At 43.0% G+C, this 17,432-nt stretch overlaps 1 protein-coding gene across 1 annotated transcript; it reads left to right on the forward strand.

Moving 5' to 3' along the window:
* Window positions 1–11,154: 11,154 nt before the first annotated feature.
* On the forward strand, window positions 11,155–11,987 carry T265_02326 (hypothetical protein; the record flags this gene model as incomplete). Its single annotated transcript, XM_009166540.1, has 2 exons — window positions 11,155–11,273; window positions 11,804–11,987. The coding sequence occupies 2 exons, from the start codon at window positions 11,155–11,157 to the stop codon at window positions 11,985–11,987; spliced, it is 303 nt and encodes a 100-aa protein (XP_009164804.1).
* Window positions 11,988–17,432: the final 5,445 nt, after the last annotated feature.

Below are 17,432 nucleotides of genomic sequence, written 5' to 3' on the forward strand. Positions count from 1 at the left end.
CCTTTACTGGACTAGCTCCTGACCATGTTGACTGACACCAATGTGACTCACTCAGGGATACACCCCTCTTTCGAGAGCAACTCTTCTGGGAGCATTAGTGCACATCGAATGCCCAGTAATATCTTCCACGAATATTTATATTGTTCGGATAAGCACAGTCCATTTGAGCACATATTAGCTGCACCATAGTGAAACGAAAAAGTATCGGCTGACTTGTGGGAACGTACGGCACTGCTAGAGTGGTTGACTTACGGCATGTGGAATGGAAACGAAGTTTGGTTGCTTTGAGTACTGCTAGAATAGACTATAGGCATGTACGAACATTGATCCAATAAAAATGGGTTTTAACGAACATGGAGCAGAACTGAATGGCTCAGTGGTTAGAGCGCGAACTTACTGACTGGAAGGTCCGTGGTTCCAACTTGACCTCTGCCTCTCGACTTCCCCTGTCTAGGCTTGGGCAACTTGGCAATATCCCAGCCCTCGTGCTTCTTTCGAGTGGCATGGTGGTTAGGCACCGAGAGGGTGCTACAGCCGAACGATTTTTTTTCTCGGGTTGAGTCTCCTGGTAAAACCAAGTTGCTGAACAAAGATGTATATTTCGCAAACGTTTAGTATTCACCTCGTGTTCAAGGTTTTTCAAGGGTGAATATTGTAAAATTCCCAACTGTCTAAGTTCGCCTGGTTTGGTCAGTTAATATCAAAATACACAGAAAACGTACTTTAGTGTCTACTTACGGCGCAAATCTTTTCACCGTAGACCCTTTTTTTCAGTAAGCTGGCTGGCAACAGTTTCCGCCCAAGGCAAAAATATGATTGGTAGTTTAAAGTATGGCTTTCGCCTCGTCCTGCCTATTTTTGCATGCAACGGGGTCGACCAAGTTCTACTCACCAACGACAAAAAACGGTCATCGTTCATCTGAATCAACCCACCGGTAGTGGGTCGTCGAAGGGTCTCCAACAACTTTATGAGCAGTGTGGTAGATCTATACGATGTACTGCGAATTTCGTGCCAACTGAGACAATGAGGCAGCCTGGCGCTGTGCAGTCGATTGAAGAAGAACGTCACAAACGAAAGATTCAGTTTGGATTCAGGTAAGTCGCCCATAGAAACCTCATTGGTATGGAAATGGGTGCATTTGTTGAAATCTGTTCTATAACATCCCTGTGAGTTAACCAATGTCTACTCTGAACTGCCCATGCAGTTCCAAAAAATAAAATAAAAAATAAAATCCGTTTGGAGTGGACAATGGCAGCAGAACAACAGGGCTGAATAGTACAAACGCATATTGTTGGTAGTTGACAGGTCTGATGCTAACTTCAAAACAGGGGCACCAGAAAGGAATGGAACGTTAAATTTTGAGAGCAGCTGCCTCTGTCCGGAACCACAAGAGATAATCTGCACGAAGTTTGCCCAAATTTGTTGGAAGAGAATTCAAGTTACTGGAAAGTCGCAGACGTAAAAGCTCATGTGCTTGGCAGGTAACTCCTTCTCTTTAGATTTGGGAGGTGAATACAGTTTCTTCAAGAAACCATATAGATGAGGATCAGTATACTGCCAAAAAAATACTGGGATGGATGCATATGTCAAACGCAATGTTGTGAATGACTGGAAGGTGTGTATCACGTTTTTCTCAGACTACTGACTGTAGGTGTGAGTGAAAGGCCTCGGTGCTTTGTTCCTTAGGGTAAAGCTTTCTCGTGCTGTAGACCAGTGGAAACCACAATGCTTTGTTGGAGTAATATGTGTGAGAGTCTGCTACAACCTTTCATTGAAAAGACTGTTTATTAATATCCACTGAAGCGACTGAACATAACGAGAAATTCTGGTAGTATGGTCTTTGGTTGTCTCGTTGAGTTGGGCAACAATTGTAAACGCTTCATCATCAGTCTGGGAGACACCATAACTTTTCCAATGTGTGGCCGTGCGTCAGTCGTTGTGCATTGTGTAATGGTTTATATGAATCATTATACTCGTTGTTAGCCGGCAGTGATTTTTTATTTTGATTGGTTGTTTCGCATAACCTGCTTTCTGATTGGTCTCTGTCCACTTGACCATTTGCCCCCCAGTCTATTGGTCAGTGATTGAGAGGGCTGAGTCCTCCATGTTGCAGTCCTTACAGATATGACCCCAGGAGATTTCTGGTCTCATTCTTCGGTAACCCAATGGCCAGCTCCATTAAACTGTTCTGGATGAAATGTTAGTCTTTTGCAGGTCGTGATGCGTAAAACGCGCCCAGTCCGACGTCCCAGTTTATCTAACCCGCTATGAAGTGTGACATCTTTGAGAATTCACCCCACTCTTCCTGCGTACCGGGACTTTCAAGTTTCCCAAACAATTTTCGTGACCTTCTTGGTCCTCTTGTATGCAGATCAAGGGTCATGTCTTCTTCTGGCCGCATTAAGTTCCCTCACTCAAGTGAACAGTTTCCTCCCAGTACGTCTAACAATAGGCTTGTTACGGTTGCTGCAGTTGACCTATAATCTCATGTTTTCTTATAGTTATCCTAGCTTCCTTTTTATCAGTTTTTGTGAAGTAACGCTTGGTTCATGGGCTACCAGATTTCCCCTTTGATGTAATAATCTGGCTTTGAGTTCGGGCATATCCTTGTTTTATGCTAGGACAATCTACTTAGTTTTTGCGTTTGTTTTTGTTAGTGTTTACGTATGTTCTTTGAGCTTATTCTGGTAAGACCCTTTAGATATCTACAGTCCTGAAGTACTCTGAATAGATTGTTTCCTCTTCCTTTTTTGATTCTGGGGTGCTGTATTTTTTCCTGTCTCTTGAGTAGTGTTTAAATGCAACTCTTCTACGCTTGATAGGATGGCTCATCTTGTGGTCGTCCTTGTCGAGAGAAAGCAAGTTTTGCTTTGCTTACTAAGATGTTCAATAATGTTGCTCACTTTTGTGTTTGAGTTTAAATTTGATATCAACATAAATATAATTTACCAAGTTTTTCTCCGTGGTGGCGAAAGTGTCCTTCAAGTAGCTTTGGGTGGTTACTGACAGGACAGCCTAACAAATTGCACAGACTTTTAGGTTTCAAAGCTCCTGTTTTGTCTAGATTATTCTGAGTTAAGTTCACCACTGTCCCTTTGGCGGGGTTGTAGTTAACGAAGGTGTTTCGAATTAAAGCGCGGTTTCCTGGTCTTCTATATTTACGCTCTTAGCCTGTTGACCTGCGTGGTTGAACGTGTGTCCGAATCTGGAGATCAACCTTTTCAACCTTCTACATAGGTCTGCTATTAAAGAGAATGTTGATAGCTCACACAGCGTAGGTGATCTTTGGCTTGTTCGCTAAGATGAGCTGAGCAATCTGAGTGCAGGCGTTCCAACACCAACAAGTGTGATATCAGCGGTGCTTTGTTAGGGAGCGGAGTGGAGCTAAGTGGTGGGTCAGTTGATGTACGTTGAGTAGTGATGTGCGTATGTATGTTTGCCTGCGTGCGTACGTGCTTACTTGCTTGTGTGCTTGCGTACGTGTGAATGGGAACATACATGCTGCTAGCTGCCCCCCCCCCCCCGAATTCGGCTGAGGACCATCCTCCATAGGTCTTTGGTCAAGCTCTAAGATGGAGTTCTTACAGATGAAACAAGTGATAACAGAGGAAGTCCTTCGCCGCATAAACATGGTGATCGCTAGAATCGCGCAATGTTAGTACCGTCTGCATGCATCCTCCGTCACGCCTGGCATACATGCTGCTGCCCCCCCCCCCGACCGAATTCGGCTGAGGACCATCCTCCATAGGTCTTTGGTCAAGCTCTAAGATGGAGTTCTTACAGATGAAACAAGTGATAACAGAGGAAGTCCTTCGCCGCATAAACATGGTGATCGCTAGAATCGCGCAATGTTAGTACCGTCTGCATGCATCCTCCGTCACGCCTGGGAGGTTGTCTTGTGCGGTATCTGTCATTTGCTGAACGTACTGTTGATTCAATAAGCAAAAGGTGGAGTGGGGTCTTCATCGATCCATCTCTAGTCAGTCATGTGGCTTAACGGTTGTTGCACTTTTTCGATGAAGTCTGACTTGTCCTTTATAATTGCGAAGTATTTTGCCTCTCTCGTCAGCTAGTAACTACTTCATTTTCTGGTATGCGCGTCGTATTCTTGTCTGGACATTGGTTGCGTTTTTCTGGAACAATGGCTTAGAAGATCTGCTGTTGAACCCCCTTATGCCTTCAGGATGTCTTTCAAACGGCTAAGTATTCTTTGTAGGGTACACTCTCAACGTCAAAGCTGAGTCTGCTGATTAAAAGTCCTTGTTCAGCTTTAGTAGGTGAACGGTTAGGTAAACTTTGCTCTAAGCGACATGATTATCAATTTATTGTTATTGTTCCTGAATTTGCGCGGTCTTTTTTCCAGCACTGCCGTACGAGGGCAGATTTACTGACCGGAAGGTCCGTGGTTCGAACCCGACCTCTGCCTCCCGACCTCCTCTGTTTAGGCTTGGGGAAACCGGCAGTAATCCAGCTCTTGTGCTTCTTTCGGGTGGCATGGCAGCTATGCACCGGAACGATGTTACAGCTAGACGATCTTTTTGGCCTAAGAGTTATTTACTCGGTGTTCAATTACGGTTTCAAGCCATATCAGATGCCGGAGACCTCTCTAGATGAGGGAATTCATATACTTGTTGAGAGCTCTCGCTTATTTCCTGATGCGGTTGTGGACGTCTTTTTTACTGCTCTCACCATTCGTCTGCCATGTTGTATTGCTTGACCTAATACCGCTGTGCGAATAAAACTCGATAGTAACACATTCTTACACTTGTGTTTACAGAAGAAGTATGGTTGGAGCTTGCCGGCCACTATAATTCTCTCAGCGACGAGCTTCCTTGAACGCTATATGTCCAAAATAATTTACCATTGAGGAAAATTCACCCCAAATATACGGCCTTTGGTGAGTTTTTTGAGCTAGGCAGTTTAGTTGTAATCACTTAGTTACCACTCGGTGGGACTTCTGATGCCATCTGGAAGGCAGTTGAATCATTCGGAGTTTTTGAATTCAAAGCGAACGGTTCAATCACTTGCTGAATTCAAAGCTTACAAGGGACTTCAAAGCATACATCTGTTTACTGGGGAACATCCACACAGTTGGGGATGGCACCCCAAACCCGAAAGGGTTAAACTCACCGTTGGAGAACATCGCTCTCATTCCTAACCTGAATGAAACAGACGTTACAGTCATTTTAATCGATATTCCATGTGGCCAACCTATCCAGTTCAAATATGAAGAGGGAGACTCTTGCGACTGAGGATTTTGGAAACAGATTAAATTCATAATAATGGGTGATTGTATTACTGACCAGTAGCTCAGTAATTTACAGATTTAATAGCCATACTTGTAGGAATTTTCCGGAAGATCATCTAAGTATACTTTCAAATAGCCTCGATGGAATCTCAGTATGAGTTAGTGTCAGGTTGAGATTTCGGGTTGAACATCTCCTTGAGGAGCTAATCAGAACAAAGCCCACAACTTCATGAAAAGGGCAAAGTCAAGTTAGACCCCGAATATTCACAAGCACATGTATTGACTGGTCAAACCAACATCAGTTGAAACGGGACAGACCGTCCTTGTTGAGTTTATCTCCATAGAAATGCACCTACATAAGTTCATCTCTAGATATGAAGCTGAGTTGCAAAAGACAATATTCAACATTCGGATGCATTCCAATATCCACTTATTAACTTTGTGAATATCCTGACAAGTTCACTTTGAAGACTCGATCCTATCAAGCCCCTCATGAAATAATTTGATTTTCTTTAAAATTTGTTCTGCATCCGGTCGATAGCGAAAGATAGTCGAGGCTTCTCAGCAGTGGTAATTAATCATCAATACCGAGCAGAGATGTTTTCCGTCTCTTCCCCGACCTGATCAAATTTGAGGCGTTTTTCAACATCATCTTCCATTTAAGTCATTTGATCCCACTGATTCTGTTTAGTGGTTTAGTAGATTGGTAAGCATGTTGTTGCACAACAAGTGTGGTACTGCCCACATTTTTCTTGTCTTTCATGGAAGTGGTTAAATGTTAGATATGTATCACTCAACACTGCATGTTTATACAAGTGTAATGTGATCCCAACGGATTGGTTACCTCGTGTCTCGTGCGCATCGAGAGTGCACGGTATCGTGTGATTATCGATCGATTTTTGCTTCAAGATACCACTGAAGTGTAAATGATAGTAGCAACACACGACTTAGCTGGTTTGTAGAGTATAAAGTGTGCACTTAAGCTGTGACTATCAACACGAGCAGTTCCTGAGTCCTCATTCGTGTCTGAAAAATCAATACTACTTTTGTACTCTGTCTGGTTCACATCAAGAGTAACAAACCGTCAAGAAGATGCTCAAATTGATAGGCAGATTGATAGGCAACTACATACAGACTAAAAGGAATTTTAGCAGTAAAATGCCACAGTAAATAAACTAAGCGAAATATCCAAGGCCTTTCCAAACCTTCCGAAGATGCCATATCATCTCCTCAAAAGAGTTGCGTTATCTTGAGAAGGATGACGAACATGGGTCAACTCCGACATATTTTAGGTGATCATCAGAAATCCACTTAGCTGTAGACAGTCCGTCAAAAAGTGGTGTCAAGTGGCAAAAATAGCCACGACGTTGATTTTCTGGAGCTCATTAATTTTTCCTGAATGGGAGTGAAACACAGGCTAGTGTATCAACACGCTAAGAATATATCATCTGACTTGCTAGGTAATCACATAGCTGGAGTCAGACAGAAAAACCATAAAGTGGTCTTATGATGAAAATGTTTGTTCATGCCAAAAATATGACTATCGGGTACCCGATTTGTAGTGTGTATCACATCGTCGAATTAGCTAATTCAACCAAGTTCAGTACAGACTTCGGTTTTGTAGTATGTTCAAACAGGGCTGTCACAATGAAACACATCTCAAACAAAAGGAGTAGTTTCCAAAATCGGAAATTGAAAGTGGTGCTAATGACGTCGTCAGCTGTTTACGATTTAAAATTCCACGGCTATGCAAATAAAAAAGGGCAATATGGCTGCGGTCTTTCCTTTAAAGTTACTCCATCAGCGTAGAAACGAAGGCAGAAAACATCAGAATGTGTAGTTCTGAAGTGTTTGTTTCCTCGAGGAGCAGCTGCGGTGAGGAAGCATTTTCGCCTCAAAAATGACCTTGGAAGAAAAATTAAACTATACGGAAAACCCCCGGACTATACAGGATGGAATTATGCAAACAAACAGGATAGTGGAACCATTAGTCTTCTGTCTGAACCGTAGAACAGCAGTAAATTTTATCAAATATGCGCCTACCAACATATGAACATATGTCACAGCAAGTATGCCGGGTGGGACCGAATACTGACGGGATGTTTCTTAGGAGCATAAACCACCGCCATTAGAAGATATTCTTTGTTGAATTGTTCCTGCACTGATGTCATGTCGCTTCTTCAGTTGATGACCGATGCAATCTAATCAAACCCAAAGACCTGCACTTGAGTCGCAAGCGGATCGCAGTCACGCTTGAGGGTTTACCTGGCCCATCGGGAAAACTCTGGGTTGTGAGAAGTTCGCCGGACTTCCGGAAGCCCAAGATGAAAGTTCCGCATGTTACCATGACCGATTAAATTGCACCTGTTTCCCACGGCATGCTCCTCCTTCCAGAACAGTCTGTGCCTGGTTTGTACCGTTTCATAATAGTGAAACAAAATTCACTCTAGACACTTCTTGGCATGAGAAATTCTCCCAGCAAAACTAGTGTGCAGACTTCTTGCGTTTTGTCTCGATGCTTTTCAAATATCTACGATAATGCAGGATGCTTTTGTGGTTGCTGTTAGTGCCAAAATATGATTTGTCCCCAAGACACATTGATCCTGAAACTTCCATTCTATAAGAAGGGGCTTCTATTCGACGGCTGGTTCATTCCATACAAGGAACCTGGCTTACAGGCAGCAAACTCTGTCCTACCGCTGAGGGATCGGCCGAAGGAACCAACTAAGAGAAGTTTCTTATTAGGGCTTCCGTGTGACCAATTACAAGCGGAACGGTTGTAATGGAAGGGACGAGGGACACATTTCATGTTGCTACATGTTGAATGAAGGTACCATGTCCTAGTTTGCTGTACAAAGAAAAGTTCCTTCAACTTTAAAGGATCCAAAGAGATTCGAAGTCCGCATCAAACATATTTCTGATGATAGTCCATTTATAGAGGAAAATGTCGGTAGCTCAGGTAGCGTAGATGGTCGTTGGCTTGTTCGCTGAGCTGATCACAAACGTTTCATCACCAATCGAGGTGACATCATCAGTGCGTTATTGGGGAGCGTAGTTGTGCGTAGCGGTGGGTTGGCGGTTGTGCGTCACAAACAAAGAAACAAGGAACCCCTCGGAGTCAAATCAATAAAGGTCACAAGATGGAACTCGGAAGGACAAAGATCACTCCAACATTGACCAGACTACGACTGTGAGGGATGCCAAGCTCAAAGGTCACGGGAGCATCGGCAAATGAGGACACAAGATAACAGAACAACCAGTCGAGCCACCCGACCGCACAACTAATCGCGGTCAAATGTCATCCCCGGCTACCAGCACGTATATTAACACACGTAACGCTACTCAACGCACAACCACTAACTCACCGCTACGCACAACTACGCTCCCCAATAACGCACTGATGATGTCACCTCGATTGGTGATGAAACGTTTGTGATCAGCTCAGCGAACAAGCCAACGACCATCTACGCTACCTGAGCTACCGACATTTTCCTCTATAAATGGACTATCATCAGAAATATGTTTGATGCGGACTTCGAACTCTCCGGGCCGGTTGATCTGCCTTTTTGGTAGCTCTGTAAGCCCATGTTCTGCAACTTGTGTCGTTCAGTGTAGAAATGCCGCTGGCCGTTGTAATAAGACGTTGCTCAACCAACGCTATGACAGTTTCAGAGAGACAATCATGCCATATAAATTATGCACGTGTTTGTTCGAAATTTCGTTTATATTCCAATTCGTTTGTTCCATTACTCGTCTACATATTTCAAGAAAAAACGGTACTTGTGTACTCAAGGCCCTGTGTGGTCATTTATGCTCACAATTAATCTTTCTGTCTCAACATAATGAAACTACCCGGTTTTATTTCCGATCAATTGATATAAAAAAACTGACAAACTCAAGTTCTTATCACACTTGCGGTGGAGAGAAATGCCTCAAAAAATGGCTCAGATTGTTGGCTCTAGAGGGAGGTCGCTTCCAAGAAACAGTTAATTCTTCGCTGGTTCTACACCCTCTTTCCAAATGAGCACTATTCATTAATCTCTTATTATGGAAGCGAATCTCGTGGCCCACACGGCAGATCTTCTTGTGGGAGTAGTGGGCATGTCGGTCCTGTAAAAAAGGCGCCTATATTACTGCACCGTCCCAAATGTTTCATTGTGTCACTATCATTGACGGATGTTGGAATATTCACTTTCCGCAAGATTGGTAAGTGTAGCTCACCCGAAGACGGACTAGCCTCCAGATACGGCCAGATGAACATTTATTTTTTTGGTGGCCTTCGTTCGGAATGCGTATCATATTTAGGAATTCTGGTGAGTTGTTTCAGTTTTAATGTGAATCAGCACAACCGTACGTGATCAGGATTTTGTGTTATTCGTTCCCGAGCCTGGCAGCAGTGACAGAAATTTGGCACTCAGCATTTCGGGTGATGCCGAAGAGAAAAAATACTGGAGAACCAAACAAAAGCGGTATGAAACTATTCAACGAAGACGGTCAAAACTTGAAAGCCTTAAGTAATTGATGCTGGACCGTAACAGAAAATTTACTAAGGACTCCATATCACTACACTATCCGGTATTAAAACAGTTCACCTACTGGACCGTCATCAGTAGTATGTTTTTTGTAATCCCGGTTATCCGTGATTTTTGAAAAATGTCCCGACTGTTTTGCAAATAAACACTCACTGGCCAATTTTGATGGTGCTGATGAGGGGATAATCTGCGTATCGACTCGATCTCTCACTTATGACATTTTACAAGCAGTTTCCCGTTTTGGTTGAAATAACTTTCATTACACCGAATTATTTTCCTCCAAATGGTACTACTCGGAAAGTTGCTGAAATCTTTTGAGGAGACTGTCACCAGTTTCGATCTTTCTATTTGACTGAACCTCGGATTTCTGGTAAATTTCATACTCGCGCTTGTCACAAAAATGTTGCCTAGAGATAAAGGCTACCCTTTTGGCTAAAATTATAGGGTAGCATTAAGCCACCCATTGAGTTTGCCAGCCTTCGTGAAGTTGGGGTCAAACTAATCCAGTTCCATCGCACTCAACTGCTTAGTTCTACGATCTTAGTGCCGGAAAAATTTTAAAGAATCCATATAATCTTCATAAAATCATTCACCACGTTTGTTCCCTTGGGGTGAGCTTAGTTTTATGGCTATGTTAGACAGCGAGGTAGTAGACAAATTTGTTTACCTGGGAAGCCGTATCAGTCACGGTGGTCTGGCGAACGATGAAATTACCATCCGGATTGGGAAGGCCAGGGCAGCTTTTGCGAACCTACATCACCTGTGGCGTAGGCGTGACATCAGCTTCTCTATCAAGGGTCGAGTTTACAATGCTGCGGTGCGCTCCATATTACTGTATGGATCAGAAACGTGGCCGCTGCGCGCCGAGGACGTCAAAAGACCATCGGTGTCTTCGGAGCATTGCCCGAATCTGGTGGGAACACCGGATCAGTAATTCTGAAGTACGTCGAATGGTATTCGGGAGAAATAACTCACCCTCGATAGATGAACTGATCACACTGCACAGGTTGCGTTGGCTTGGCCACGTGCTGCGTATGCCAGTCGGCCGACTTCCTCGAAGGGCTCTTTTCGCCCAACCATGTGAAGGGTGGAAGAGAGCCACAGGCGGTGAAGCAATGACTTGGCAGCGAAGTATGAAAGCCATTACCAGCAAACTCAGCTGCGCTGGTCACTGCCGCCTTCCTGGATGGGGACCCCGAGACGGGCCACATCAATGGCTAGAGACATTGTCAGATATGCCCCAGTCGCGCCCTCAGTGGCGCTCGAGCATCCAAGCTATTGCCTTCAATGCATAGCTCCTTTTCCAACCCCCCCACTTGACAGCCCACTGACAGTGCTGGATTTATGCACCAATTTATCAGCTCCCGCCTGCAATGCGCAGCTATCTACCCTCCCTCCAAATCATCGGTGAACGAAACTGCGGCAGCTACAACCGTTGTACGACGAGTACGCGGGTATTACAGCTGACAATGATGATGATGTTAGACAACCGGTAGGATCCACGTTACTCTCCACACTGTTATCCAAGTAAAGCTACTGTCCCCAATGTTGCCGCTGCTCTTCAATCCCCAAAGATCTGATGTGAATTTAGTGGCAAAATCCACCAAATGCGTCCTCACCTCCATACAGAACGTAGGCCTTAACTTGAAATGTGTCATCTAAAGTTATCCACGGGGAAATGCTGTGAGACAGCTAATTGTTAAGGGTTACACTTATTCGGTAATAACAAGCTCCTCAATAAGGTGCAGTTTCCATTTTGCGAGAAACAAATAAACGTGAGTTACAACGCCCACTAAAAAAATCTACATCTGTACACCAAATGGGAAAACTTCGCAGAAACACAGTTTGCTGTTCCACTTAATTTATCAGCCTTATGTTGCTGGTAAATAAAGTTACGGACACAATTCAAATACGGCTAGGTGTTATCCTGCGCAAATTGATTCTTGCGGGACGTCAGGCATTAGAAAGTATTCGATTAGGCCAACTGTTTCAGCTTAGCTATCTCTCTATTTACTAATCTAGGTCTGCCAATCAAGAACAACCTTCATGTGATGAACAATTTGGTTTCACGTCGTGTGTGTTTTCATTGGTTAATTCTAAAATTGTACTGGTAAGCAAAGGGAAGGGTTCCGAGGTCATCCGAGGCAAACAAACGAACCTAGCTGTTCATAAGATTCTCTCTTTCATTGCGTATCGTGCTTCATGACCGCTAGTATAACCCCACTTTTCAAGATTCCTCTCCGGCGAGCAAGCCTTCTGGTGATTAAACTAGAGTTTTCTTTGAATGTAACCTATGGGCCTATTAGAATGGCGTTAAAGTAGAAGCAGAGGGGGTTTAAAGTGATTTTCAACTAAGATTAGGAAACTGACTTGATTTCGGAGCTTGACCTGACAGATGAGCTTTAAACAAAATAAATCCGATGAATACCCATCACTCCATAAACCACCACAAACTGTTGTTGTTGTTCAACTGTAGCAACCTTTCGGTGTCTAGCTGCCATGCCATTAGAAGGAAGCATGAAGGCTGGGATATTGCCAGGTTGCCCAAGGCTAGACTGGGGAAGTCGAGAGGCAGAGTTTGGGTTCGAACCACGGACCTTACGGTCAGTAGATTCGCGCTCTAACCACTGAGACATCTCGCCCCTCACCGTAAACGCAAGACTTCAGTTTATACCGAGCAATTTCTTCATTTTGTGTTTGGTTGCAATAGATCCATGTTTTCTTTCACTTGCCACGCTTTTTATTGATAAAAGTAATCTTTGTGTTAGGCCAAACATATATTTCCCACAATTAGCATACCACGGACCTACGGTAAGTAGATTCGCGCTCTAACCACTGAGACATCTCGCCCCTCACCGTAAACGCAAGACTTCAGTTTATACCGAGCAATTTCTTCATTTTGTGTTTGGTTGCAATAGATCCATGTTTTCTTTCACTTGCCACGCTTTTTATTGATAAAAGTAATCTTTGTGTTAGGCCAAACATATATTTCCCACAATTAGCATCCACCATCATGCGGAGTAGATTATCAGTGGGTTTCTCCCCTGTCTCTACTTCACCCCAGTCCATTTATGTCTTTTCAAAAGAAATATTCCAAGATGCGCGGTGTTTTGCACCGCTGGTTTCTGTCTTGTCACGTAAAAGCTCAAATCGCAATTACCCACATTGTTCCATGCCCTATACTTTCAAATTTTCCACGTGTTGGGTATTCATTGAACTTCCAAGTGAAAAGGCTTTTGCGAGCTAGTGGTTGCTCAGACCATTGCGTTCCTGATACCATTGAGAAGGAGAAGGCCTTTACTGCGGAGTTATTTATCAGAAAATGCCAACTGAACAGTTACAGAATATTGGACACAGAAGCAAATCTCTCATATGCATCTTGTTTACAAAAACTGAACATCCATCTTCTCTTGGACGCGTCTTCCTGAAATTTCCTGGATATTCATTGACTGTTGCTCAAACCCAAGCAAATGCTACAAAGCAACTTCACCAATTCCGCAACAGGTCTTCCTTTTCAAGAGACGCAAAGTGAATTTACGAGAAGAAAACATACTACTCGCATGTCTTCCCCGTCAGTAGTATCAACGTTCAGATTTTCCACTTCTTTAGTGTGCATTGAAATTTCAAGTAAAAAGGCGTTTGCGAGCTGGTGGTTGCTCAAACCATTGCGTTACGGATACCGTTATTTTCACAAAAGACGTCCGTTTTGGAGGAAGAGGCCGCAATTTGCCAACTCACCACTGTGTGATAGGTTGTTTTGTTTGTTTCCGACTCCTGGATCTTTACAAATAGTCACTTCAGAACTCAGAAATCCGACTGGACATTCCCTTACACAAACGTTTGTTCTCAATAAGTTTGTTAACTTGACGCGTGCTGTGTTGTGCGATGTGGCGCATGTAACGACCAGTCATTATTCCCCTACATAAATTCGAGTGATTATGCTTTGATTTTCACCCATGTAAGCCTGAGATTGGAGACCCTGTGGATGTGGAACTTCTCCTCGGAAGAGATGGACAAGATCCGGATCAACCAAAAATGTCAAGCAACTGTGTTTCAGGTTAAAGAAGTTTCCTACTCAGAATCACCACTTTCACAATAGTGGTTAGACTCAAATGAATCTCTCGTTTATGATATTCTTTAACTGAATGTGCTGTACAAATGCTGACTCTTGTTTCACTTGGTCCCAAGAATGGCAAAACCAGACGTTGGCTTTCGAAGATTTTTCAGCAATCTTGTGAGTTGTTTCCTTTATGAAAATGCACTGCCCTAATTGATACTAACCGCACCCACAACTCAGCGTTTGTCAGTTATTCAGTCACTGAAATTCCACAAAGCACAGGTGATTCATTTAAAACCATATGGAATTCAAATAAATCTATCACTGATGACCTTTCTCAACCGAATTTACAGTGTAGTGTGTGGCCACCGATTGAAAGCAAACTGTAACGTTCTACTGGCGTTGCTCGATTCTTTGCCATGAAGTCGTATCAATTCTTCTAGGTGTTCCTAAAAAATGATGGACAGAGGTTATCCAATGGTTCAATTATGGAAAGCGATGATAACTTTCCAGTCTACTGTAACCAAATTATGACATGTATGGAGTAAACAGTTGAAATCCCATAAGTCATCTTCGGTTGACAAATCTCCCCTAGTTCACTTTTCATTACAACTGGAATCCACTGTCTCCCATTAGTTATCCAATAAAATTGGAGATCTAGTCCCTCCTTCAAAATTTGCGCTCACTCCGCGGTAAACGGAATGTATTCGAATTTTGTAGTGTGAAGATGTTCGTCTACACATACACTGTTGAAGCTATGTTGAAGCATGTCGGATAATTTCTCAGTGGAAAACAGGAGTTCTCGAGTTCAAGATTCACTCGCTAATTAACTGTTAACCTACCTATCTAGCATCACATTTTCAAGGCTTCATTCCTTCAACCGTCAAGTTTGAAAGGGTGAAGTGGTTAGAATTTGGTCGCTACTGCATTTCGCGGGGCCCATCCCACAGCACACAGAAAATTACTTGGCAATGAGGTCATGGTTGCTGACGCCACAATTGGAATGTATAGAGTAGGAAGGTGGGTACGAGTTGCGAATGACGAATTATGACAAACTGTCATATTGAGAAAGCAGAACGAGTCGTCTGCGGGATCTTCAGCTGCCGTTCCAAATTTCACTTGAATGCTGAAAGTTTGTGACACAGTATTCACTGTCGCAAGTCAACATTGTTAGCACCGCGGAAAACCCATAAATCTGTTGACTAAAAATGAGTTTTACTGTGGTGCCAGCGTCTGTCCAGTGCTGTATAACTTTGGCCAATAAACGTACAATCGTGTAATGAATGGAAAGACAAGCAGTTTTGCAAATGGATCGCGGAGATGCTGGAAGCCTGAAAGTCACAAACTTGTTGGCCGAAGGTTAGAGAGACGGCTAGAGAGTAATGATGGAAGGAGTTTGGGGTTTTGTAGCGTCCATTTTAATAATGACTGTCCCTATAAAGAGTCACGCTCTATTGCAACCATGTAGATGTGCAAACTATTTGTTCCCTTCTAATGCGGCTTGACCTTTCCACAGCTAGAGTACCGTAAACGGAAGAGTAACGATCCAACTGAATGACTTCTGATTAGAACCAGAGTCACGTCAAGTCGAACGTTGCACAAAGGTGTTGTGTATCCTGACGGGACTATAAGGTCGCATTACTAAGACTGCAATTAAGTTTAATTTATTTTTGTTCGTTCCACTTTTCTTTAGATTCACATACCTGTCGTGGAACACTTCAGAAGACTCGATACGGGTGCAGTATACATGTGATCATGAAAATATAGTCCAGCTGAATGGATTCTAATCACCATTCTGTTTTTGTTTGCATTCTAGGGATACAGTGATGCTGTCACAGGACACAGCAGACAAAGTGGATTTGCGCGTGAACTCTGCATAGAATCCATAAACTCTGAACAGTCTGAATTGTGTTTGGCACAAACCATCTCCTATTTATTTACGTTCGCAAGAGAGACTTCCAAAAGATTAGTCCATGCTGACCGACGAAAGCAGTTGAAGTGATTTTGAACATTGTTACCTTGTTGCGCTTTAGTGTGCAATGAACAGTGCAAATGTAATAATCAACACATTGCAATCTTCATTCCAACGCAAAAATGCTCTCTGGCAGTGTCATCTTGAAGTTTGGCACGAACAGAACGGGCTTTTGCAGTCTTTTCAATGCACTCGTAATTCGGACAAAAACATCCAACCCGATATAGGATGTTCAAATTTGAAGCTTATTTTACAAAGCAGAATATTATTTGTTTGTTATGAGCTCACTAGGCTACTATTCTCTTATTTGTTACCCTTTAATTCCGCTTTATACGGTTTCCAGTTTGAAGAATAAGGTTTTGAAAGCAACTTATTTGCAATAAACTTTCCTCGAGGACCCCCAACCCAATGGTGCCAAAAAGTGTCACCAATAGGTGGATTACCTAATCGGACATGGTAAAAGTATCTCCATGCCTCAATTCGAATGACACTATTGCAGTCACCTGCGTGTACTTTAGACATATCCTGTGCGAGTAAAGTAGAAATTTTTCTATGGTAACTCGAGTCAGTTTTTCATTTAAATTTACATCGCGAATCCGCGTAATAGGCATCAAGCCTTTCTCTATGGGTTGACGTGATTGATTGGTTGTTGGTCAAGTGGCCGTTAGTCTCTTCTCTAAGCTTGACTTTTGGCTTGCAAATCTGTCGTCACCAAACGTTGGGATATCGAAATTGCGCAGTTGGATGTACTGGTGATATGTTCTCGTTTGATGGCGAAACATTTGCAACTCGGTCGCAAATCTCACCGAACAGATAAAAAAACGCCGGGTCGGTATGAATAAACGCACTTGAGTTACCGGCGTTCCGAAACACTGGAAGTGATTGACTTTTATATCACGTAGCTAGAAAGGACTGGGAAAACAGAGTTAATCAATTCACTTGTTAAAATGTCACGACACATGAAAGTGTTTAGAAGTTTTTAAACTCTAGACAATCCGCAATGACTAACCAACAAATGACTTTCCTGGGAATGGACCTGCTGGACACTTGTTGTCTTCCGTCCGGGTCATACAATTGACGGTTCAGTGAATTAGGCGTGTTTATTTATGTACCTCGCATTCCTTAGACACTACCTATGTGGCCATGGTAATGCCCATCACAGGACAACTCGTCTACATCGTCTCAGATGTGATCCTCGCGGCATTTAGACTAGGTTTTCAATGAGCAATATAATTCAGAAACGGACATCCTGTCCCTGGTGTAGGCTAAATCGTTGATCAAACTAGATCATAAACGGGAGGAAGCTCGTGTCACGATACACTACAGACATCCTGCGCTATCCGGACTAGTGAATTTGGTTTTAATGAGGTAGACGAACACATCCATAAATGATAGACCCATTGCTGAGAGATGAGATGGCTGAGTTTCTTCAACTCAACGAATTGAAAACATTTCGATTGTAGATAGCTCGCGTGAGTTTCTTGGTCGTTGACCAGATGGCTATCTATCTGTTCATCAAGCCTGGCAAATGGTGCGAAGAAGTTTCATCACCGACAGGGAAGACGTATTTGGCGTCTGACCAACGAGTTCAATATATATATATATATATATATATATATATA

Source organism: Opisthorchis viverrini, assembly GCF_000715545.1.
Source record: "Opisthorchis viverrini unplaced genomic scaffold opera_v5_28, whole genome shotgun sequence".
Classification (NCBI taxonomy): domain Eukaryota; kingdom Metazoa; phylum Platyhelminthes; class Trematoda; order Opisthorchiida; family Opisthorchiidae; genus Opisthorchis; species Opisthorchis viverrini.